Below are 24722 nucleotides of genomic sequence, written 5' to 3' on the forward strand. Positions count from 1 at the left end.
TCACAACTACATTCTTAGTATCGAAACACCTAAGGGACATTAATATTTCTTGTCGACATACTAACAGTTATTAACAGGCAGAGTATGAAGGAATCAAAAAGGCTCTTCTAAAACATTTTTTTTTTAATTTTGCATACTGTGTGAGCTTTTAAAGAAGAAATAGTTGCTATGTACCAACTCATGTTCAAGTGTAATTTACCAGTAAAGGACTGATGTGAGCAGAATAATGATTAGAGATACTTTATTTTTTACTAATTACATCAATCACTGTTTTCCCACGTGCATGTCCTCCTTCCAATTTCAGAAAGGCCTTTGGAACTTCAGAAAAAGAGAAGACTTGATCGATAACTGGTTGAATCTACAGAATAAAGAAAGTGTCATATTAGGAATAAAATAATGTATCTTCTTCACTCTTAGAAGCTGTATGAAGAAAGGGGGGATGTTTCTATATAGTATTTACGGCAGAAGTTGCCAAATGAGGTAGTCGCTAGCTTTTAACTTTTTTCCTGCATGCAGAAGGTCCCTGAAAGACTTCGTGCTGCTCTTTGCCCAGGTTTTGAAACACCTCTACTAGCACAATTTGGAGCCCTCACCTGGGACTCTTTTAACAATAAAGTTACCATGTAAGGCTGTAAGTCCCTTTAAAAGCTGACACTGTGGTTCAACTTTGTTGTTGAGAGCGATATGCTGGGGAAAAGGAAGAACATTTTTTTCCCCCTCGTCTTTCTCTGCTGGTTTTCTTGTTAAACCCAAGGATTTTCAAAAGGTCAGATGTTTTAAAGGTGCTCATGATTCTAGTGCATCAGTACATGCCTCTGTATCCTTAAAAGACTTGGCCACAAATGAAGTACAAAAAAAGTCCACAAACATTTGTTGCTGAACCATTTAGACACACTTGAAAATTCAGCCACTGTGTATCCCAACAGGCATACATGATTAAGCCCATCTTGCATCGACTACAAAATTAACGCTAAAATAGCAGAGTAGCCTTCTGGATTATTTTAATTTCTAATAATGAAGGTGAAACTACCCTACTCAGTCTACCCATTATTAAGGAGCCTGAAAACCCTATGAGCATTTTCTTTATAGACAGCATTGTCTGTACACTGAGGCAAAATAAATCCTAGTTGCTTCTGGAAAATACTTGCCTACTGTCAAGTTTTGAGTCAGCCTTGCAAAGGCCAGTATAAAATCTGTGTACAGAAAGACCTCCCAAAGCTCCTGCCTGCCCTGAGGTTGGTCTCCTTCCTTGGATCCGCTAACTGGATCCTTGCTGGTTTTGTTACAGGAAAAGTATCTTCAGGCTTCGCCCTCCCCCTCCCCGAGCTACTAGCATGCACACACTGTTGTTGAATGCTCCAGAACTAGTAACCAACTGCCCTCTCCTGGTCGGACATGCACCTTGCTACATGGAAAAGCAACACCAACAGCAATAAGGATACAAACAATTCGCCAGCATCAGAACAGTGCCATCTCTCAAACGGCTTGCTTGCTTTTCACCACAAGGCAAGGGCTGGGTATTCAGACATGCTGCTTAGAAGGTGAATATGCAGCATTACCCAGGAAAGGTTTTCATACGCACCTTCCAAGCAGCAGCACTGACCACCCAGCATCCTCCCCAACAGCACAACAAACGCAGTCTGGTGGTTGTCCGTGCTTATGTACATCTTTTTCTCAGTGCTCTGAATTTTATCTTTATTCATACACAGTGCCTTACCTTGAAGTCTACTCATTGCACTACAATAACTAGATTTTGCTTATCTAACGGTAACCCAAGGCATCAATAATCTGTTACACTGCAGTGCCTCCTCATCTTGTCACTAGAGCCTCCTGGGTTTTTTTGTCAACACAAGCTCAGCAGTAGTGTGAAACTTTACATGGCAGAAAAGTAGGGAGGAGTGAATCCCCTCCAAAGAAAAACTCAGAATAAGCCAAAGTGTGCAAATAAATATATTCACTATGTGCCTCAAACTTGCCATGCTGTGGGGTACAAGGCTGGGTAAATTCTTTTCCTTGTTCTACCAGGACAATCTCTGTTAACAAACCTTTAGCAAACTGAGTAGTAATGCACTAGAGAAGCCACAAAGATCCCGTGTAACCTTTCTGCTGCTCAACTAGGGAAGAAACGTTGGGCATGAACGATCAAGTCAAAATCATGTTTGGTCAGCATCCAGCAGAGAATGGAAATGTCTCGGGCATCAGCAAAGTCAGGGACGTGGACCCAGGACAGCAAAAACACCGAGTAAGACAATAGCTTTGGGTAAACTGCAGCTGCTGTGACTTACCAGCAGGAGGAACATGCTGCTGGTCAGCAGTGACTGTTCTGAGGAAGACCAGCCCTTGCTTTCACAGCAGAAGCTTGGGGAAAAACTCGGTAACCTTGTTGAGCCAAACACAAGTGCAACACTTGTACAAGTACTTACTGTTAATAGCAGTTCACTGAAGCACAGCTTTGTATGTAAGGAGAAAATAAAGGGAAAACCCCCCAGCAGCCTGCTGGAGCATGGACACATGACCCTAGCAGGGCAAGAGGCTGGGAGGGGGGAAAGGTATTCGGGGAAGAAAGCAGTGCAGCAGCACAAGGGGTGTGAAGCACAAGGGATTCCAGGGAAAGGCAGAAGTTAATTTCAAACACATACAGCAACTGATAAAAAACAGAGCAGGACACTTCAGTGTTCTGCTACCTGCAGTCATTTATTATAGATTGCAGCTGATAACCCTGACAGAATGAGGTATGTTATGTCCTCAGCCTATTAGGTAAAGTTCAAAGCATCGCATTTGAAAATTGGTGACACAGGGATTCAGAGGCACCCCAAATTCAGCCTCGCAGTTAAAAACACCATGTGTATTGCAGCCACCACACACTCAAAGCCCATCTGCTACATTGATGTAACCTCTAGCTCCATTTAAACACTGGCTTTAGGCAGTGCTATAGAGAGACATGAATACTAAATCGATGATCCTGAAAATCTAGAGCATTAAACATTTTATCTGGCTGGCTGGTCAGTCCCATTGTTTGACTAACCCTGAAAGGGCTGACCGTGTTGCAGCACAGTGATTCACTCAGCCTTTACCATAATCCACTGACTAAGATAAAATTTCTTCCTGTGAACAGACAAACAAGTAGGGGAGCGTCTGCTGTTTGTTGAATGTGTGATAATAAATGGAGATTAACTGGATAATAAAAACACTGCCTATTTACAACCACGCATCAGTTCCTTGCCAGAGGACACCTATTTGTTCAGGGAAAAGGGATTAAACTAAAGTCAGGGACAGAAAGGATTACACACACACGCGCGCGCATTGAAATGTTTATCTGAAAACAGATTGGGCCTGAAAGGTATTTTCTTCCTCTTCATTCTCTCCGATGCAGGTCATACTATAGAAATGAATCTCAGGTCTCTTGAAATGAACTCGTGTGTTTGGAAAAATAAAAAGAGTAATTGCTGATGCTGATTAAGGCCATCCTACATAGCGCACAGAAGTGGTATCCCAGCCAATCCGGCTTTGAACGCAGCAGGCAGTGAGCAGGCACGGGCAGGAGTTGACTGGTCAGCAGGAGCACCCTCCCGCTAATGGCAAATTCTAGACCACCCTTGGCAGTCCCCACTTCTGTGGTAGCAAAGACACAGTCTGAATATATCAGGAAGGGGACAAGCAAGAAAACATGAAGGAAGATGGGCTTTGACCGTTTATTAGCAACAAGTCACTCCGCTGAGTGAGGAGTGCTTCCTGCCGCTGGAGGGAGAGCTAGAGCCTTGAAATCCTCCGGAGAGAGACAACCAAACCTCAGAGGCCCTCGGAGCAAGCCTACTTCAAAGCAGAAAGGAACAGTCCTATCACTCCAAGGGCAATGACAGTGCATTGGCTCTCCCCCAGGTTTGTAAAGGATGGCGGTGTCAAAACTGCCGGGCAGCCTTGCTTTGCCGAGTGCCTCCCACCCAGCTGCTGCCTCCCACTGCACACACCCTACCTACACCTCGGTAAGCAGCCACAGGTCTGCTCATGGCTCGTGTACGTGCTTTGGAAAAGATACTTGCATATGCACAGAACAAAAGTTGTGACGTGCTCCACCAGATACCAAAATCCTCTTGGGGGCTTGTCGTGATGGGAAAGACCTGCTTGCCATTTGCACTAGCTGAGTTAGGAGATGTCTTCCTCCAGCAATTACCACCCACGCCCAGATGCAGTGTATGAGCACAAATGCAGAGCTTGATACTCTCCTTTGGCCTTCAGTGAGTCTCCCTTCAATGTCAACAAGAGACTTGAACAGAAGTCGTTACAAAGAATAGTCCCTGTCCTGATACTAAACACACTGTACTTTATTGCCATCTCATGGAAAAAAATGCTGGTTTGGGACACTGCTGCTTCTGTCATTTCTTCCCTCTAGCTGAGCATCTCCTTCTCTTCTGCACTCAAGTTCTATGCTCTTTGGGTCTCAATCCCACCCCTTCCTTCATCCTTCCTTCCCCTTAAAATGGCATGCAACAGCGTACGCTGAGCTTCATACTGCTTGCCAACATTAAGTTCTACAGTCAACCCTCACTGAAGACAAAGATTAAGGTTCTTACCTCCTGGAACAGCTGGCTCTGGTCCCATGTTGTATGGGTAGCTTTGCAACTATACAGTACTATGCTTTTGATTAAGCTGTTATTTCAGAAAATAGGCACTTTCATCTAAGAGCACATTAAAAAGACATCAGGTACATGGTATTTCTGGCTAAAGCGCCTACAGAAGTAAAAATGGTCCAGTCTCATACAGCCGTAAGATGAATGGTCCTGCATTAAGACACGGGAATGGAAGGCATGTGTCCTGGGGTCTACTCCCACAGTCATCTTAACAACAACTGTATTACCAGGTTTTTGTTTGTTTTCCAAGCCAAGGTTCATAATTTTACATCAAGCTTCTAACAGCAGCCCACAGGAACTCATGAGTATCATCTACAGTTATTAAAATGCTACAAGATAAATCCCAGTTAAGCAGGCTATCAGGCTATGGTCTGGAGTGTAGAAGCAGCTTTAAAAAAATATCCCTAGTTCCTTAATTAACAGCTTCTACAGAACACAATGAAGAGCAGTAAGAAACTGGAACGAGACCAGAATCGTAGTGTGTGCTAACCTAGACCAAGCTTAAATGAGTAGAAATGAGGAAGATCCTGGGTTTAGTTACCTACTAACCATGCTGAAAAACTATTAACTAAAGGAAAGAGCAATTCTTCTGGAATCCCTTAGCTGTCACGTTTACAGTAGTTGTCCTGATATTTATGCTGGTAATTAAAGCAACCTGGGGCAATGCTACCATATAATTAAGACAGAACAAACTTTAGTACAGTTATGTATATATATATAAGTAAATATATTTATGTATGAAAGCATATTACATATAAATATATTACATATATATTAGAAGAACAGATGAATGACCTGCATCTCCCCAGGTCTCAGCAAATCAAACTCAAAAAAGACAAGAGCTGTCTTGTCCCCACATTTCACCACTGTGCTGGACATAACATAATTCCATCCTACACTAGTGGACTAGCGCTCAGAACACTAGGACTGACTTTCTACAGAATATGCAATTACATCAGGTTGAGGAAACACATTTGATTAAGTACCTGGTATATGATGAAAATTTTCCAGACCTCATTGTGGTTTATGTGAATTTACATATACAAACCCTATCACCCCACGGTATGCAAAATTCCCATTAGTCGTCTTCACAGATGCTTTATGATATAATCACATAGCACTTTCATAAAGAGCATAAGCAAGATACTGTGTCCTGGAGGAAGAGGAGCAGATGTGTTTTAATAAAAATCACAGTGGTGATTTTTTTGGTGGCCGTGACAAAATGCAGATAGAGGTTCCTTTTGGAAGAGAAAGGACTGAACAGAGCTTTTGGCAACCTCTCCTTGATCAACATCTCTGGGTTCCAGCCAACCAACCTGGCAAGCAAAAGCACCGCAACAAGAAAACACAAAATTAAAAATTAAAAAAAAGTGCAAGCTTTGCAATTTAGCATGGAGAAAGACAGTCGCTGGAACAAGTGTGAGTGACTAAAGAGAGTGGGGAGGAGGACTGATCCCTAGTCAATTTAGACATTTAAGCACAGAATCACTATGCTAGGGTCCTTTTTCAGATAGGCAGAATAAAAGCTGGCACCACCCAAGGGCAAGTCACCTCAGCTACCTCAAGATACCTTAGCATAGCCATGAAGACAAAGACTGGAACTACTGCAGAGATGGCCACATGTAGAGATGCCAGGTTTGGAGAACATTCAAGGACTCCATATACTTTACATTAGCTGTTTGATATTCATACAGATGAAAGAAATCTGCAACAATTGTGCAACAAGGGCCAGGGAAAAAGTTACTTGCAGAACTGTAACAAGATGAATTGGAAGCCAATCAATACACAGGAGTTAGGATACAGAGTCAAAAAGCTGTGATAACCTATGCTAGCAGGAGGAATGTAAGCCATCTGAAATCATGGCCACCCAAACAACTCAAAACCCAAGTAATGTCAAAGTGGATTACCATATCCATTTGTGTTATTTACTTGTGAAATAGCAAAGACTAGCAATAGAAAACAAGTGAATTCCACATTTTGACAGGGTATCTCAGAGCAAACCACCAACGGCAGATAAAGGGCATTAGCCCTCATTAGTAGATAGAGAAATTACAATAGCAAAAGGTTATGTGATTTGTACAGCACTGCACAGGAAGACAGCAGCAGGGCCAAAGAACAGTCAGCATCCTGTCCTCCAAAGCACAACAGCAGGTGCTAAGTCCAAAGAATCTAGCGTCTTCAGCAAAATGTGTACACTACACAAAAATTACATTCATATAGGCATGCAATTGTTCTTCTTACGTATGCCTGTGCTGTAAGATTTATCTAGAAAGCAAACAACACAGAGAATGATCTATTCATTTCATGGTCGGAGACTCTACTTGTCCTTTAGCCTTCCTTCTGCAAAATCAACTTTCAGCCATCAGCCCATCTGATGCAACTCAGCTCTGAAGGAAAGAGTATTAAGCCACCAGAAATACTGCACACACACACCTGCACTGCATTTAAATAGCACTGATTTAAAATGAAAATTTCACATTGCTGTACGGCAGCATGTTAACCCACATCCTATCATGGTCCAGCAGAAATGTACAACATACTTAGTGCTCCCCCTTATCGCACTGAGTCTTTTGAGCCTGTCCTCCTCCATCAGGCCTTCTAAAAGGCAAAGTAAATGCTCAGTTATATGTTAAAGGCTTTCTACAAATATATGTAGTTACATGAGTCTGGTATATTTTCACCAAGGACTAAATGGCAGATCCTTAGAAAGGAGGAAAACGTTAAGCGAGCAGCAAAACCCAAGACTCTCAATGTTAAATCCACAACACTGACCACAAATACATCAAACCAATTCTTAACTAGCCTTGCAGTGATGATGCTGGCAGCAGAGACCAGTGACGATGCTTCAGCAGTGTGCCAGCAGACCTGTGTCCTGAACTGAAGGCTCTGTTGATTTCAGTTGTCCTAAGATGAAAACCTTGTAATTCACCAGGAGCGTTCTGCCATGGAAAGAGATCCCCTGCTTCTGACATGTGCTTCACCAGCCAATTTGGTGGAGCTCAGGTAAAGCCAGTCCTTCCTGGCTTGTAATTAACTGGAGTTGAACCCACAACAGGGACTTCCCGGCAGTTTAGAAAGTAGCCAGCATCTCTAAAATTTGACAAGGAAATACTTGACTTTCTCCGTGCCCACTACTGCTGCAGCAGCCTCCCAGCCCCTTAGTCTCACAATAGTCTCTTTGCAAGATGCACAGTCGCAAGGCAGAGAAAAACAGCTCATACTGAAAATAGTTTTACAATCCCCAGAACTGAGCTGATGTGCAGGTAAATTACAAAAGGAAAATTAGTTTCCTTCCCTGTGCTACCAGCTCATCAAATCCTCTCCTTCTCCTCCCCGTGAAAAAAGGCTGTTAAAAGAACTCCTCATAGCTGCCATTTTGTAAATCTCTATCCCTTGCTACAAAGATCATCCATGTGAAAACCCAGTGTCTTTAACCAAAATGCCCTTTTTGCTTATTCTTTATCCACTGAAGGATTGAGAATCATTTTGCTTTTGCAAAGGAAAATGATGAACTGAAAATCTGTGTCGGCACAAAAGGACTAAAAGAAAAAACACTGGCAAATCGATACGATTTGTAAGTGCTTCAGGGGTGTGCTCTTCAAAGCTTCACTTACTGTAACATCATTTCTTTAAGCCATCAGCTCCTTTTAATTTCCTTTATTTAAATCCCCCCTCATGATTTACACTTTCCTGAAAAAAGCCTTTCAGTTTCTGGAGATCTCCAATTGCTTTCCTATTCATGCTTCATACAATCTCAAAATTAAAACACCTGTAACAGAAAAGACAATTCACTGAAATTTCAAAATAACGAAATCTGCATTATTCAAAACTGTATTCACTCAAAACTAAGAGTTCAGCTACATGAGCTCACTTTGCTAGCCTCCCCGAGTCTTCTTGCTATACTTTTACTGCTCTGTGTTTTTTACTTCTCACTTATTCTCTCCCATTCAAAACATAAACATTTCTTTTCACTTAGCTAAGGGAAATTATGATACGCTTCCTCCAGTAATTTTCTCCTGACTTTTTTCCCAAACACCTACTCTTCTGAATAGATGACCTGTCCATTTAGAAGAACTCTTGTGTCTAGACAATAAAGGTCATATTCTTGTTAACATCTGTCTAAATGGAACACACCTGGTGTTATAAAATACTGATGATAGCATGGGTGTTTACATTTTACAAAATAAAGTAAAATGCTGCTAGAATAATGACTATGCAGATAAACAAGTCTGCCATTATGACTTGTTTTTGCACAGAAAATTAAAGACCAAGCAAACACCTTTGTCCTATGATCATCTTACAACAAGAAGTACATCAGGACATTCATATATGTATGACATACATTTTAAATGGCATTACAGTTCACCTGTCCAGATTATTAGGCAAAGAACAGCCACTAAGCCCTCTCTCTATTGCATAAGCAGGTGCTTCCCGAGAGGCTTTTGTGGACATATTCTGCATTTGTTTTGCATACAAGGTAGAAGCAGAACAGAAAATAAGCTGTGTCTGGCTAAAAATCAGGACAAAAGGCAAGAACAAAAATAAAGGCATTTCTGTTTCTTAGAAAATTAGAATTTAGCAGAGTGATTGGATGGCATCACAGAATGAGGACCATCTTCTAGGGTTTCTTTCTTGACCATGGTATAACGCCTACAGCACTGGACATAATGCAAAGCAGAGTGGTGCAAAGCTCTAACCAGGATCACACTTCACCACAGCTCATGCTGCTGCAGCCTCTGTTTATGAGCAGGTAACTTTTTAGGAAACACAGACTTCCCACTGGCTGTGTCAGCAGCACACTGGTTATGACAGAGGAATAGGAGTGGCTGAACTCAGGAAGATTTTTATTCTGATAGCATCACTGAGGTGGCAAATAGAAGCAATCAGGCCTTAAGTATGACAACAATTTATTTACTCTTCTCCAAACTCTGGAACACAATGCATAGCAAAAAAGGGGAACAGCACTCACAGAGATCTACATTTTACTAATACGCACAAATTTAGAGCACAGATGACCTGACAGTTCACATACTGGAATTACTAGCAGTCATGGCAGACTCTGCTTCCTCTTGTTTCGGTACCACATAGAAAGATGAACAGCAGTTGTCAATATTCTCTACTCTGGGAATTTTGGCAACACGAAATTATCCAGAAGAGGACACTGCCAGGACCTACAGCACCACACAATCCAATAAACAGGCAATCAGCTGCTCACTCTCGCACACATTTTGTAACAAGCTCATAAATCTGAAAAGATCAGAAAAACAGTAACCTGTCACTTTATGCCTTTCCCCAAGTCCACTTGAGATTCCCCGAAAGCTTAGGAACACTCACAATATTCCAAGTCACTGTGCTGAACTAGCACAAACACTATACTCTGAAGCACTGAAATAACGAAACACAAGATTCTTGTCACCGCTCTACCAATGCAGATCATCTGTGACCTGCAAACCTGAACATTCTAGTTCTGTGCACAATTACGGGCAGGACTCCTGATCATCCAGGCTAAGCAAGTTTGCATGTGCAGATACACAGTCATGTTCCATCTGACCAAATGAAACAAATAAGGCCTCTTAAAACATACAATTTTCAACACCAGAGTTCATGCTAAATAATTTCCACTGGCAAAAATAAACTACCACTGGACATTCTTTCCTCATAACTTAGTAAACTTTGTTTCTAGAAACAGGTTGGATGGAGAGGGAGAAGGCAGAACAGTCTTAAGGATTACAAACTCCTAAATTCCATGCAAACGGCAGAAGTTAGAAGCTGGAGCAAGTCAATTCTTCAGTAGTTTTCCTCACTGTGACTCTCATAACATTTTACTCCCTAACTGTGAACGACACCATTTTTGACTTAAAACAGCACCTCCTTCAGCACAAATACCCAAATAACCATTACTGACATACCTTTCCAGAATCAACTAGTTCTGCTATTTCATCCAAACTTGGACCACTTGGCATAAAAAATGCCCACCGATAATGGACTCCTTTAAAGAGATGCTGCAAGAAAAATCACAAATATATTAAAAAACTGTAAGACAAAACTGGAAAGGGAACTTAAATTAATACCAGAAACACTAGAGAAGTAACTTAAAGGAAAAGACACGGAAATTATATGCTAACGTCTGGGAAAAAATGTCACCTAAGCATGGATTATATGTACAGACAGGGATGTTGTATTACCACAATAGGATCAGGGTGAATTGTGTGTCCAATTGCACAAGTCAGTTTCTTGAGAAAACAAACACCTGCCTCCTCAGCTAGAAACAGCATTATTTGTTACATAAGAGGGAAACGGTGTTACATGTTTACACACATTCACAAAGGAGGTGAAATAAACCCAGCAATGTGACATTTAGAACCTTCCACCTCAGTGTCAGTGATTAAACTTTCCACCATCACATCTTCCAAAGTCATCACCGTCCAATGACAGGTGGCAGCTTACATGAAAAGCATTTTGGGAAGATCTCACAAGCACAAGTCAAGAGCCCCTCCTCTAGGTAAGTCATTACAGGAATAAGAGCCATCATCTGCCAGAGAGAGATTATTTTTTAATGCATGGCATACAATGTTCCTCATCATGGAAACATGCACGCTGAGAAACAGTATCGCATTATTTCTTCCCAGCCTTTTCATTTTGTTTTCAAGCTTTCCTTTGAAAGTATTGGTGCAGGACTTAGAATCTCATTCAACCATGCCATTACAGGAATACCATAGCAACTGCTTGAAAAGCATTCATCTGGACAGCAAGTACACATGTTGAGAGAAGAAAAAGAAAAGTTCTAAAAAGCCTCACTGATCTGGCCACTGGCAGAACGTTTTAAGATCCACTCATGAAAAATCAGTATCACCATCCAGACACATGAACATGAAAGAGATGAAAGACTTTCTAGCCACCCTCAACCGCTTCTATTACTCTCTTGTGCTGGAATAGGATGAAGAGAATCAGTCATGGAACGATGTTTTGAGAGAAAGGCTGACCAGCCTAAAGCAAGTAGCAAAATTACCCTCACTTCAATGAGGCAGGGATTTGCTCTGCTTACTATGAAACACGAGCTGTCAGCAGGACTCACTAGGGAGGCCATATGGAAAAGGCCACAATGAAAAGCACAATAAGGAATAAAAACTTCAAAGCACAGCACCCCAGACTACCACATACGCCCATCAGCACAACCCCAACACATATTTTTTTTCAGTGCAAGAAAGAAGGGAAGAATAAAAATGCATCTGAAGTATACTTAATGTACGAGGAAAATACACCAGGATGCCTCTACATGAGCCGCACGACTATCATCCAAGCCACGAAGGAAGCTACTAGAGTAATACATAATATTAAAGTATGTAGGATTTTGTCAAATACCTTTACGGTTTTGGAACCAACAGTGACTCCTGTTTGTAACATGCCATCTGCCACTCCAAGTTTGTCCATATTGATCAGGAAAGGTGTCACTAAGGTAACGTATGTTGCTCCTGACCATTTCTTCAGGAGATCTAGAGCCCAATTCTCAGTGGATCCACCAACATTATCTAGGATGAAATCAAATCTGCAGACATGCAAACACAGGTTTAAAATCACAATATGGGAAAAATAATTTCATCATAATTAAGCTAATTCATATCAGAAACTGGCTACAAGTTCACATTTTTACATGTCACCGCAATGCAATAAAACAATCTCCCTGCAGGACAGTGGCAAGAAAGTCCCAAGACCAGCTAAATCCCAGCTTTATTCCAAGACCAGCTAAATCCCGGCTTTATTGTACAATGAGTGTTACAGGTTATTGCCCAATCATGGCACAGCAGTCACAGGCTATTTAGATAACTTAAACTGCAAAACGCAGTCTTAGACACCCAACTACATTCTCCACTTGCTTAAAGCTACCTAGAGCTCTCTCTCCTCAGCCTTCCCACTGAGACTACTGGAACCATCCTGAGGTCTGGTCCTAGCATTGAACAATGTGCATGTCAGTAGTAGTCTGGACTCACACCCTGACTAGGAACATCTCCTGTACATGCTGTACTCATGTGAAAGTTAGTTCCAGTGGCCAAAGTTACACAAATAAATTACTCTACTAACATTTATCTTCTTGCATCTTTTCTGAGACCCAATCCTAAACATGTACTTCTAAAAAGGTTTTTTTTTACCATCTTATTTGTTTTGGGGCCACTTCACCTCTACTGACAGCTCTTTTCTTTGCATCTACCTGTTCAACATAGAACCCAATAATGCAAAAGGTCTAAAACCTTCCCTCCATGGAATAAGTACATGTAGCCTCTGGCAACGAGCCAGTGTTTCAGCATTCGTTTTCATTATCCCAGCAGAGTTTCAGCATTCATTCCCATTATCCCAGCACGTAAGCCTGTAAAGGCTGAATAGGGCAACAGAGAGCTATGCACCTATTCTGTCAGATGCACAGCTCATTCTCATTTTGATCTGTACACTTCCAGCAATCTCCAGATTGCAACAGATATGTATATACACATACAACTATCTAAATAACCTACAAACAAGAGGGAAAATACTTTATGCAAATTAAATAGAAAAGTTCTCTCTGGAAAGACAGTTTTCCTACCCGTCCTCTAAGGATGTGGCTTCATGTAAAAGTTCAGTCAACCTAACAGTTAGCTGCCAACAAGAGAAATTAAAATAATGAAAATTAATGCTCCAGGAAAAACTAACTCACTATAGGGTCTGAAGAGTCAGTACAACTGAAAAGGGGAGGGAAGTAGGAACATCACTCTCAGTACACCTGACTGATCAGCTTAGCTATATCATAAAACTGCACCCTAGGACAGTGCTGCTGTATCTCCTAAAAAGTCACTTGCTAGAATGGGCCTTTAGCATTTAAGGTTTTGAATTGCACAAGGCAAATTTAGCACTGCTTGCAAACTATTAAGTTAGTTACTGCACATCCTGCCCATGCAGACATTACCAGTACCCTCACAGCTGACCTCAGGCCTGATGATGATCACAGGATAGTTAAACAGCCTTCTTAGCACAGTTATCAGTCAGATTCTTTCATAGACTGAACAGCTTCGATTTCCCCTCCCAGAAAGTTAACTCAATCTAGCTAAAAAGACCAGTGTAAATACCATATTCAAATACAAGTCATGGTAAACTAAGTTTAAAGAGATGGAAAGATTACAAAAGTAAAAAAGACTTCAGTTCTACAGTACCCCCCCAAGCTAGTTTAAACATAACTGCTGTGACAAGATAAGCGCGACTGTTTATCAGAGGCAACCATACTCAGTGTTACAGAAATTTACTCCAGTTGAGTTCACAGTGGCTAAAGACCTTCAGGCACGTTGTTTAACTGCTTCATAACATAGTCCTTCCCTCTAGAAGGTCAACTGTACTATTTACTAACCTCACACAGGATTTTCTGAGACTTATTTTAACTTACTCATGCTTTGTAAAGGCTCCAAGATCCTTTGATGGAAGTGGACAAAACGTTCAAATCACAGTCATTGAAGAGAAGCACGTGAAAGTGAGCTTGCTTCCACAAGCCCAATTAACCGGCTTAGTCTTACAGTGACATCTGTGATTTGGATACTCACTTGGCAAATCGCATTCAAAAAGGGCTGGGATGAATTTGCTTTACAAAGTCTAGCTTTAGAAAACAGGGAGCAGGGAGACACACACAGGACGGGACCAAAAAAGAAAAAGAAAAAAAGAAAGGAAAAAAAAAGGGAGTTCTGATAGACTGAAATCAAGCAATGAAAAGGCAAAAGGTCTGACCGCCAACTCCTTCATCTCAGTATTAAGCAACACGAACACGTACAAGGGTAATGTTTTAAGTTGCTGTTCCAGATTTCCAGATTTGTAATCAATCACATCATCTGCTCCAAGCTTTTTCATCAGTGTGCTGGCATCATGAGAACAAACTGCTGTCACATGAGCACCCCAGGCCTTCACTAGCTAAAAAAAAGTATAAAAAACAAAAGAAGTCCGAAGTTTAAAATATAGTGAAACCTTAAGAACAACTTAAAAAGCCAAAGCATCGTCATAGTTATATAATAAATGAGCACCTTTAGTAAGGAGTGGGGAGACAGTGCTCCAACATAGGGTAACTTGTCACACATGCCACTGACAAACAAGGGTTACAATTTATCAACTTTTAAGGAGTTTTTGGGGAGGGAGGAGTTGGCGTGGAGGAAGGAGGGTGGGTTTTTAATGCCACTTACAGATATCAGGTCTCAGGACAAATAAGCCTTCAAATAAAATATTCAGTTTGTCATCTAAATCTGCAAGCTAAATGTATACCAAGAGGGACTGTCCAAATTACCCATCTACAAAACTGTCACTAGATCAGCCATTAAATATTTTTAAATACCTGCTCATGAAGTATTTCATATATCTGTCTCACTGTAAATAGCTTAAATATTAATAACAAGAAAAAGGAGGAAGTCATCTTTGATTTATCACAGGAAGAACATGAGGTTATCTCCTACTCCAAAAGCTATACCAAAGTAAAGGATTTTTGCTAGTTATTTATCTTTTCTGTAATATAATTTTTCATTTACAGTAATCTTTATTTACATTTATTCCAGATTAATTAGTTTACTCAGGACTAATCAAGTAGAAATTGCAACTAGTCAGTGCCTGGTCAGCCTTTCATACTGATCTAATTTAGTCACCTGCTTTATCAAGGATCAGGCAAATAGCATACCACTAAAAATTCTCCCCTACGTCTGTTTAAAACCACTACATTTATGGTCTAGTAACATGAAACACAGTGACACAATCACACAACTTCTATATTTTTTTCATATTCTCAAGAGAAACATGTTTCAGCATGAGACAACACTGATTAGAAACAAAATACCCAAATTAAATGACAGCATGAAAAGAGGATGGTCCACAATTAATGGATCACTCAAAGAGCATGTTGACTCTCCAAAGTTTAGAACTACTGGAGTGAAGACAGACAAAAGGGCAGCAGGGCAAAGACCGTGAGGGAAAATTAATCTAAGCCACTGTGCTTTACATACACTGCACATAAAAGCTTGCTGCCCCTCTTATCATTTGACCACCTACAACCGTCAGGTAATGATACATTCGCTATCAGTTTTTCTACTCATACACCAAGTTCTTTTCATATTTATGCAGCAGAGCTGACTGAAAGGATAAGGAAAACAGGCTACACACTTCAAGTTACACCTATCGGAGATTTCCTTCACCCAAACGGTTAAATGCAATCTTTCACCACCTATGCTCACAACTTGTTTCTTTCTAAGTACCTGCTTCCTACTTTAAACTAATACAATGTAATAAATGAAAAGCAATAAGACTGAAAATATTTCACTTCTGGAAATATCAGACAGACCAATCAGTAACTTGCTATTTCACTATTCCTTCCCTCAATCCCCTTCCATTTTTTTCTTTTACATAGAATAATTTGAAGATGAATCCTCAGCATGCTGGTTTATATTACCTGTATAGCGAATGTACCGACTCCTCCTGAAGCTCCTAATATTAATACTCTGTAAGAAAAAATTAAAATATATTAAATAGTTCTTTAAATAAACTCTACAGTAACTATGTATTCTAATGCTTCCAATACACATCTGACACCCAATTATTTCAAGCAAAAGACCGTATTTATCATTCCATGTTACTTTGAGGTTAACTCTTCAGATAGCCATAATGTGACTTAACATTGCTGATCACGCTTCCTGTCCCAAGAGTGTAATCACAGCACAGCCAAAGAGACTTCCTTGTATGTGCTTTCCACTAATCCAGGCAGTGGAACTGTCAGGCAGTAACCTTTATCACCCAAACCCCTCTGTCCTCATTTCCCCAAACTTAATTGCTTAGTTTGGGACAAAATCAGTTAAGAGACTCCACCTCCCAGACTCCAGTGTCATATCTCTAAAAGAAAAAAATTAGATTCACCAACACTTTACACAAATTGGTGTTATCTAAGAGAAAAAAATAGTTTACCATCACTAGGGAGATTCAGAACTTCAGAATATATGGAACATAATTTTCCCATATTGCATCATATTTATCTAAAAGAAAGATAAAAATGCGATGAAGTAGCCTCACCGTAAACAAGTTCTATTAAATTAACGTATCTGTTTTTTTCTTTAGAAAAAAGGCAGAAGATTTTTTTCTAGTTCACACATCTCAACAAGACCCTGTAAATGCCAGGTTGTGGAAACAAACTGGCACACAAGCAAGAAAGTGAAATACTAGCAAGTGAGAGTTTATTTTAACTGAACACACTATCCTAAATTTCGTAAAAATGACTGCAAGTTTAGCTGTGTGAGAACCTTACTGCTAGCAGCTTAATTGCTATTCAAAATTTTCATCTGGATACTTTACTAAATAACTAAACTTCAGAAAGTAAATTAGTAAGAAAGCCTCACTGCTGAAATTACAAAAAGGGCTTGGACTTTGAACTCATTTGCTAATTCTGGGACAAAAGGAAGATCCAAGATGAAGTCTTGGCATAGGGTTGGAGAACATCATGTTTCTCAGAACTTCCATTTGCCAGAAAAATTTCAGTATCTTCAGAAGCTGGTGATGTTCCTGTTTTAAATCTCACTGTGCTGGATGTTGAAGGAAATTGCTTTTAACAGTGCAAAATTATAATACACATTCTGGAACCTCAGTTTAAAAAAGTTCTTTGAAGTAACCTAAGAGACTTGGCTTTGGTCACAGTATCCATTTTAAAATGCTTCCTCTTTGGTAACTGATCAGATTCTATTCCCTCCTTATTTCACTGATCCAAGCCGCAAAATTCAGATTAAGAATGTGAAACCACAATGCCTGCAGCTTTTAAATCTGCCAAAACACACATATCCTCAGAACCATGCTTCTAACAACAGATGCCTGAAGAAACATTCATATTTAGATTTTATTATACTTGAAAAGGCGCAGGGATGCCACACTCAAGATACTAGGTTAAGCCCATCTTTATGCTTACAAAGCACAGTCACAACCAAATCCTTCCAAAAAAATCTTGTCAAACCGCCTTTCCAATTTCACTCCTTGCTCAAATGGCATTTATTCCACTACAAATTTTGGAGAAAGCTGTCATTTTAAAATGTACGGTTTTGCTCAGGGATTTAGGTACCATCTCCAGTTCTGGGGAGCTGCATGGCTAGGACTTTTCCTTTTCTCTTTCAACAAAAGCCCTTGAGATTCTTCAGGTGGAAATATTTTCTAGATTTGATTTGTTCCTATGTTATACATGGGCTATTTTCTACCAAACCTTCTACTTATTGAAACTCTCTCCATACGTTGTGTCTTCAAGTAAGCTTTTCTGTGCAGACACAGTTTGCCTCTGAAGCAGAGATCCATGTGCCACAGCTCAACAGATGAGCATTTTTACAGCACTGAGGACAGCAAGACATGTTGTTTGGCACAACACAAGGAAGTGGGGAAGCGTTTGAAGGTGCAGAACCTGTTAGAACAGTAACGAAGGACCACATATGGTGGAAAGTGCCAAAGCAGGCAGTTTTATTTGCATTGCCTCGGGAAAACACAGCCAGGAGAAAACATATCAGAGAAACTACTGTTCCACTGCAAAGGTGAGCTCAGGAGAAAACTAACACAAGCGTGTGCACAAGGGAACAAACTAATGAATTATTTGATGTGAACAGAGATCCAAGAGAACCAATTTTCTCAAAAGAACAAAACAAACGTTCATACCACAGGCTTTTGCTCCTGTCTGACAGAGGCACATAATTCAAGCCAGCATTCACCAAGCTCCATCTGAGGCTCTAGCAGTTCAAATGATCAGTCAGCAGATCTCTCCAGATGAGCATACCATGGGATTTGAGAGTTTAGCCCTTGTCCCTGGGCCCTGCTTCAAACTATGGTGTGGTCAGAAACCAGCAACAGAGGGTCAGGACTTGTTTCAGCTGTGTGTCCACCCCACAAAAGACACAGGGGGTAGGGAGTGGGTGTATAGATCTAGGACTAATATTTTCTCCAGATTATAAACAACTAACAATTTCCAGTGATTCTGCTACATTGTAAATAAAAAATATTACACTTACTGAATGTCTCAATTATATATATATATAAAACTCATTCCATTTGATTATGCCAATGAAAAGTCCTTGAGATTTATTCCTGTATCAAGAAGCATTTACCCTATCAAGAAGCTTTACAACCTACACTCGCTTCGTACTTCTCAACAGATAAAATGATGAAATAACACACACACTTTGAAGAAAAATATTTTCTTGGGGTATATCATTCAAATTTTCATTGAAACAATATAAACCAGGAGCGTACATTTCATAGCTTACAGTAACAGAATTCAGCATCTCTCCCCAGCATACTTAAATGTATAAAATATTGACTGCATTTATATAAACCACCTTTACTTAATATTAAACATTTTCAAGAACTCCTCAAATTGTCAGGTTTGGTTTTATCATGTTTTTTGTGAATACAGCAAGCGAGATATTTAACAGCTACTGTTGAACAAGCACAGCCCCTCTTTCTACTGAAACAGGACACGGGCACATATAAGAAGCTCTCCAGGTATTGTCCACAGGGAACTTCAAAACAACAGAGTCATTCTGAACATTTTGGATAACAAGAATATTCACTTTTAGCTTGTGCAAGAATATCAACATAAATAGCGGTATAGGATAAAAGTTATGGAGAAACAACTGGAGCCAGCGAAGCAGGAGACATCACGAACAATGTGAGCACACTTCTGGTAACTTGTAAAAATAAAATCTGTGACAAGTGTGTGCAGATGCAACAGATACTCTTAGCAATTAAACATACACTCAGATGTTGGACTGTTCAGGAGATTTTCTGGTTAGCCCACCCATCCATCTTAAAAGAGGCAAAGAAAACAATACACACTAACAGAAAAATCTCGCTATTTCTAAGATGTCTTAACACTGCAATAAAGTGTCAGTGAAGTAGCTTTCATCAAGGAATACAGCTGCTGTTTCAAAATAAGACATACTCTTGTGTGTATATGCACCCTTTTACATAGCTATTTATATACACCTACAGGAGACAAAAAGATCAACATAAAATCACGTATGTAGGTAACTTCTTACCAAACATTAAATTATTTCAAGAAATTAAGAAACATTACAAAAATTCTTGTATTTTGAAATTATTGCTCTGAGAGAGTAATGTAAAGTTCACAGAATATACCTTTGCACAGCCTCTTCAATGTATTTTATGTATTTTCCTATAAAAAATTTTCCAGGGGAAAAAAGCTACCATCATGTAAGTCATTCTCTGCCGTTTTTACAATTCAAAACTTCTAGATGGGAAACATCATAATTTTACAAGTACATTAATTTTTTTTTTTGCTGACAGAGTAATTAAATATTTATTGGGAACATAAATGTTAAGTGTAAAGACACAAAATAAATGCAGTTTGAATTTAACTTTTAACAATCTAAACACTTACCTGAAGATTGGGAAGATACTTTAAACAACACTAGCCTACCAACATGTATCTTCAGGTTAATTCTATTTACACGTGAAAGTTAAGATAATAAAAAAAGTCTAAAACTGAAAAATAAAAAGGCAGGCAATGTATCAAGAATTTTATCACTAGCTGGAAGTTAATTTCAATGACAACTCTTTGAAACTGGTTTAAATTTTGCAATTTCATTTTCTCAAAACATCGTTTCTCTTTAAAACCAACAATTACTTGATATTTTTATGATGGAATTTACCATGATGTATGAACCACCACTCACTCAAATACCTTTCGAAGATGCGGGTGAAGAATTTCAATAAATCTACTGTCCTTTGCAATGTGTTGCATTACAACAGGTACATCCAAGATAAGAGGTCAGGCACCTGGATTCCTACTGTCCAATAGTTACTTTATGACCTAAATTTTTAGTGCAGCATCGTAATTTTAATGATTATTTTTCAATTCCGGTATTCTCACTTTTGCCTTTCTTTCCATTCTGAACACTTTGCTATTTACACAAACATTCAAAGGCCAAAGTAAGTGCAAATTTCAATTATCAGAACAAAAATGGTATCTGCTCCAATCTTTCAATGCATTTTTCCTCTTCTGCCCTCCATCTGCCATTGTCAGATTAACAGGCTGATAAACAAAGCCAATTTTTCTATTTGATTTGGCTGCCGGTCTTGCATGTTTCCCTCTTCTCTTCTGCATTCCTGACCCCATCAAAGTTCTGGCCTACAGGTCAAATGGGACCCAGTCACCTGCTCTTTTTTTTTAAAAAAAAAAGCTGGAAAACCAGTCTGTTCCAAATAGCCCGCACATGCAGGAACTGAATGAACCACACCTCTGTGGTTGAGAGGGCTTTTTGTGAGATGCCAGAATAACTCAGAGAGGGTATTATATTTGGATACCTGTCCTAGTAGGCAAAAAGGCAAACTCGCTATGAATTCCTAGATACCATCCGTACATTCTTTATATAGTCCCATGCATTAGATATACATTGGGCTACCTCTATATAGTCGCTATATAGAGGAAGCAAGCAGCAAGTGACTAGGTACACTTACTTCAGTTAGGGTCCTCGTCAGAGGCTCCCTCTAAAGAAGCCTCTCTCTCAGCAGTTGTATAGATTGAACCTAATACCTTCAGGCCAGCTGATTTTGTGAATGTCATGGTATAACAGTCCTCATCACTGCTGGACATGTCTTAGAAGCAGGTAGTCAGTATAAAAACGAAACACTTAAGTTTTAGCACAAGAACTATTTACTTACCTTTTCCCACTACAATTACTTTGGTTTAGTCCTCCAACTTGGTTAACTGCAGACCATGCTGTGAGACCTACATATGGCAAGGAGGCAGCTTCTGTGTGACTGAGACACTTCGGCTTGAAAGACACCTGAAAATCAAATCAATCATATCTAAGTCACATGGAAGATCCTATGTGACACTGAAATATTTAGACAAGCTTTACTGAATTGCAGATTGTGTATTCCACATTTTCAATTTTAATTTTAATGACTATTTTAATAACTAGCTGGAGTCTAAAACAATTCAAGCACTAATAAATAAACAGTTACTTAGACATTAAAGAAAACAAATGCCAATCTTTACAATTTTGGTTTTCTGTCCACCACATTTTTTGAATGTTTACCTCGTTTCCACTAGCTACCACAAATTCTGACAGAGTGCCCTGTTTCCACGGAGGAATTGCTGCCCACACCTAAAACCAAACAGAAAACAACTATCAATTTTTGTGACTTTCTGCATGATTGTACCTACACGGAAAGTTTTCTTCATTACAGAAATCTTTTTTTCAATTTGCAGAAGTCTTCACTATGATTTATCAGAAACCAGTTTTAGCTTACTGTTTACGCAAAAAACATCAGAAGACCAAATGGACTGCAGAACTATGTAAATAAACTGTACCATACTGTGTATAAGACATAATTTTTCAATAACCCCAAAATACTTCCATGACAGGAAAGCCCAGACTGGAGGGGATGAGGCAGGGAGAAAATCAGATTTAATGTACTAGAACTGGTAAAATGTGAAAGCTATTGGTAAATGTGAAAGCAGACATCATCATGATTTATGTGGGGACTCACAAAGTGGATGCCACAGTTCCTATCCTAACTAAGTTACACAAGAAAAAAACCCAACTAATCCCTTCCTGTTAGAATTCTATCTTCAGTCAAAAATGAAGCAGCATCTTGAATATGCACTTATAAATAAATACAGTACTCCCTTGCCCCCACTGAAAGGGACAGAAACCTAAAAAAACAGAAGGGAAATTAACTTGTAGAAGGAGGTCTGGAAGAGACCATGTTTTTCAGAGAAAAAAGGTACAGAAGAAAGCATTCTAGGAATTTACTGCCAGATAGGCCTCATTCAGAGTTCAATAATATTAAAAAAAAAAATCTAAAGAGGAAAATGAAAGCTGAACATCTCATAGTACCTTGTAACTATACACTTTAGAAAAAAAAAAAAAAAAAAAAACCAAAAACAACAAGAAATTGGTGATATCACCTCATCTCCGGGTTTGAAATAAGACACATTCAGTCCACATTCCATAACAACACCAGAGACATCTCGACCAAGTGTTAGTGGAAATTCAGTATCCATGCTTTTGAGTTTCAGGGGATCCCGCTTCATATTTAATGCAGTTGCACCATAACCACCTGCAAAACATGAAGCATGACATACCATACTGAGCATTCATTATTAACTGGATAATTCCAATTAGAAGCATTGTGTTTACTTAATATGCCTCACTTCTGTTGTAACTTAAGCATGCAAAAAATCTGCAATATTTCATACTTTTACAGATTTTACAAATAAAGAGCAAATCTTATTCTGGCTTATTTGTCCATGAAATAGCTCTCCATTAGGAAAACATTTTCTATGTGATAACACTGTCAGAAATTCTAAGTCGTCCACTGGAAATGCTGAATATGCTCCATTTTCCAACAGCATCACATGACTACAAATTCAAAAGTCATCCAAGCTTTCAATTTGTCTTTTCAAATAAAGTACTGTAAAAAGCAATGTGAACGTCATTGTAAAACATACTAAGGCACATCTCCCTAGTAATAGCTAAATGCTGCTGTCAGAATTGCCCATCTAGTAACTCTGCGCGGCCTAAAAACAGTCTATGTTCAGGCATGTATGCCTGACAAGTCTGCCTTGGTGCCCTACTATGCTAGAAAGCACTTTAATACTGAGAAGAAACAGACACAAAAGCAGGATGAAAATGTAGTTTCTTCCAAATACTTTTACACTGACTCAAAACAGTAGTTAAAGCCCAGCAGTACAAGTGGGTTGCTCAACAGCAATCCTCAGATAGCAGATGTCCCATAATCAAACCCCAACTATACACCAAGATTTTTTTAAAATCCATTTATTAGAGACCAAAACCACAAATTATGGCTCTGTCAGCAGGCTTCCTGCAGATACCTCTGCATATGCTACTGAATCTGGTTTGACATGCAAGACCACTTCTCCACATGAAATATAAGGTCTTCTACAACTTTTTCTTGTGTTCCAAACCTTGAAACCAAGGAAAAAAAAATGATTAAAGGTGTCAAATACAAAGAGTTGGTCACTGAAAAATACAGATTTCCTGGACAAGATGACATCAGGTACCCAGATGCCAATTCAGGAAGAAAGGGCACGTCAACTAACAACATGGTTTGGATTATGTTGCTCGTGTCAACTTTGTGGCAACTTTGACCTTCAGCCCCATCCACCTCAGAGGGAAATCCAGCACCTCTTGGGGGGGTGGGAGGAGGTGGAATGCGACACCTTGGAAGAGCTAGGCTCTTGGTCCAGAGAGTGCCACCACCCAGATGGTGGGGATGGGGTAGAAGGTCAGGAAATACCCCCGCCCCCCACGGCTATACTATTCGCAAAAGGAAGCTGACCTGTGAGCTGCAAGCCTGCGGAGGCCGGCACTTAGTCACTCAGGTTAAAAGCTTAGCCCTGCAACACACATACTCGCCTTCAGAAAGGCAATGGCTTTTGTACCATTCTTCCCTAAGAACCTGAAAAAAATAGTTTCGAGAAGGCGGTTTCCCACAGGGCTCGGGGCAGCAGGTGCTTTGAAGCGGCCCTCTGGACCCTGCCGAGGTGCCCACCGGGGCAGGCCGCTGGCGTCGCCTGTGCCGGGGCGGAGGCCGGGGCCCTGTGGGCGCCTCAGCCCACACACCCCCTGCCATCGCGCCAGGCGAGCCCCGGCCGCTCGGCCTCGGCACTTACTTCTCATGCTAAGGTCGATGGGGTTCAGGCTCGCAGCGTGAACCTTAATGATGACCTCGTTCGGGAAGTTTATGGTGGGGAACACCATGTTCCTGGTGAAGCGCAGCACGTCGTTAGGGCCGTACCGGTCTATAACCCAGGAGGGCATGGCGGAGGGCGCCCGCGGAGAGGCGCGGAGGCCGCGGGACGGCGGCGACCCGACAGCCCCACGCAGCGCCCGCCCGCTCACCGCCCCCCGCGACAGCATGGCCGGGCAGCCGGGCCGGGCCGAGCAGCCGGCGCCCGCAGGAACAGCCCGGGACGCGGCGCTCCCGCTCGCCTCCGCGCTCAGCGCCGGAGGCCCGGCCCGGCCGGCGCTGCCTGCCCTCCGCCCTCGCCCCGCAGGCACCCCCAGCCAATGGCCGGCCGCTTTCTTGGCGGCCCTG

At 40.5% G+C, this 24722-nt stretch overlaps 1 protein-coding gene across 3 annotated transcripts; it reads right to left on the bottom strand.

Annotated features, from left to right (window-relative positions):
• Positions 1-224: 224 nt before the first annotated feature.
• On the bottom strand, positions 225-24664 carry RTN4IP1 (reticulon 4 interacting protein 1). Of its 3 annotated transcripts, none has more exons than XM_005244037.4 (9): positions 24298-24569; positions 22570-22721; positions 21695-21763; positions 21315-21439; positions 16066-16114; positions 14413-14549; positions 11991-12174; positions 10538-10630; positions 225-358 (listed from the first exon to the last, which is right to left on the bottom strand). In XM_005244037.4, the coding sequence occupies exons 1-9, from the start codon at positions 24542-24544 to the stop codon at positions 242-244; spliced, it is 1173 nt and encodes a 390-aa protein (XP_005244094.2). In that variant the 5' UTR covers positions 24545-24569; the 3' UTR covers positions 225-241. The 3 variants fall into 3 exon arrangements, with proteins under 3 accessions (XP_005244094.2, XP_027651956.2, XP_013160038.2); XM_013304584.3 differs by lacking the exon at positions 225-358 and adding an exon at positions 9519-9799 and having other exon boundaries at positions 24298-24664; XM_027796155.2 differs by lacking the exons at positions 14413-14549; positions 16066-16114 and having other exon boundaries at positions 24298-24664.
• Between the last annotated feature and the right edge of the window lie 58 nt (positions 24665-24722).

The sequence above is a fragment of the Falco peregrinus genome, chromosome 7 (assembly GCF_023634155.1).
Source record: "Falco peregrinus isolate bFalPer1 chromosome 7, bFalPer1.pri, whole genome shotgun sequence".
Taxonomy (NCBI): Eukaryota; Metazoa; Chordata; class Aves; order Falconiformes; family Falconidae; genus Falco; species Falco peregrinus.

Excerpts from the sequence above, each read along its gene's own strand:
- RTN4IP1 (XM_005244037.4), bottom strand. The coding sequence starts at position 24,544 with ATGCTGTCGCGGGGGGCGGTGAGCGGGCGGGCGCTGCGTGGGGCTGTC. Across the intron at positions 22,722-24,297 it reads CATCGACCTTAGCATGAGAA|GTGGTTATGGTGCAACTGCA; the intron begins GTAAGTGCCGAG and ends CATGTTTTGCAG. Across the intron at positions 10,631-11,990 it reads TTGGTTCCAAAACCGTAAAG|CATCTCTTTAAAGGAGTCCA; the intron begins GTATTTGACAAA and ends TTTTTCTTGCAG.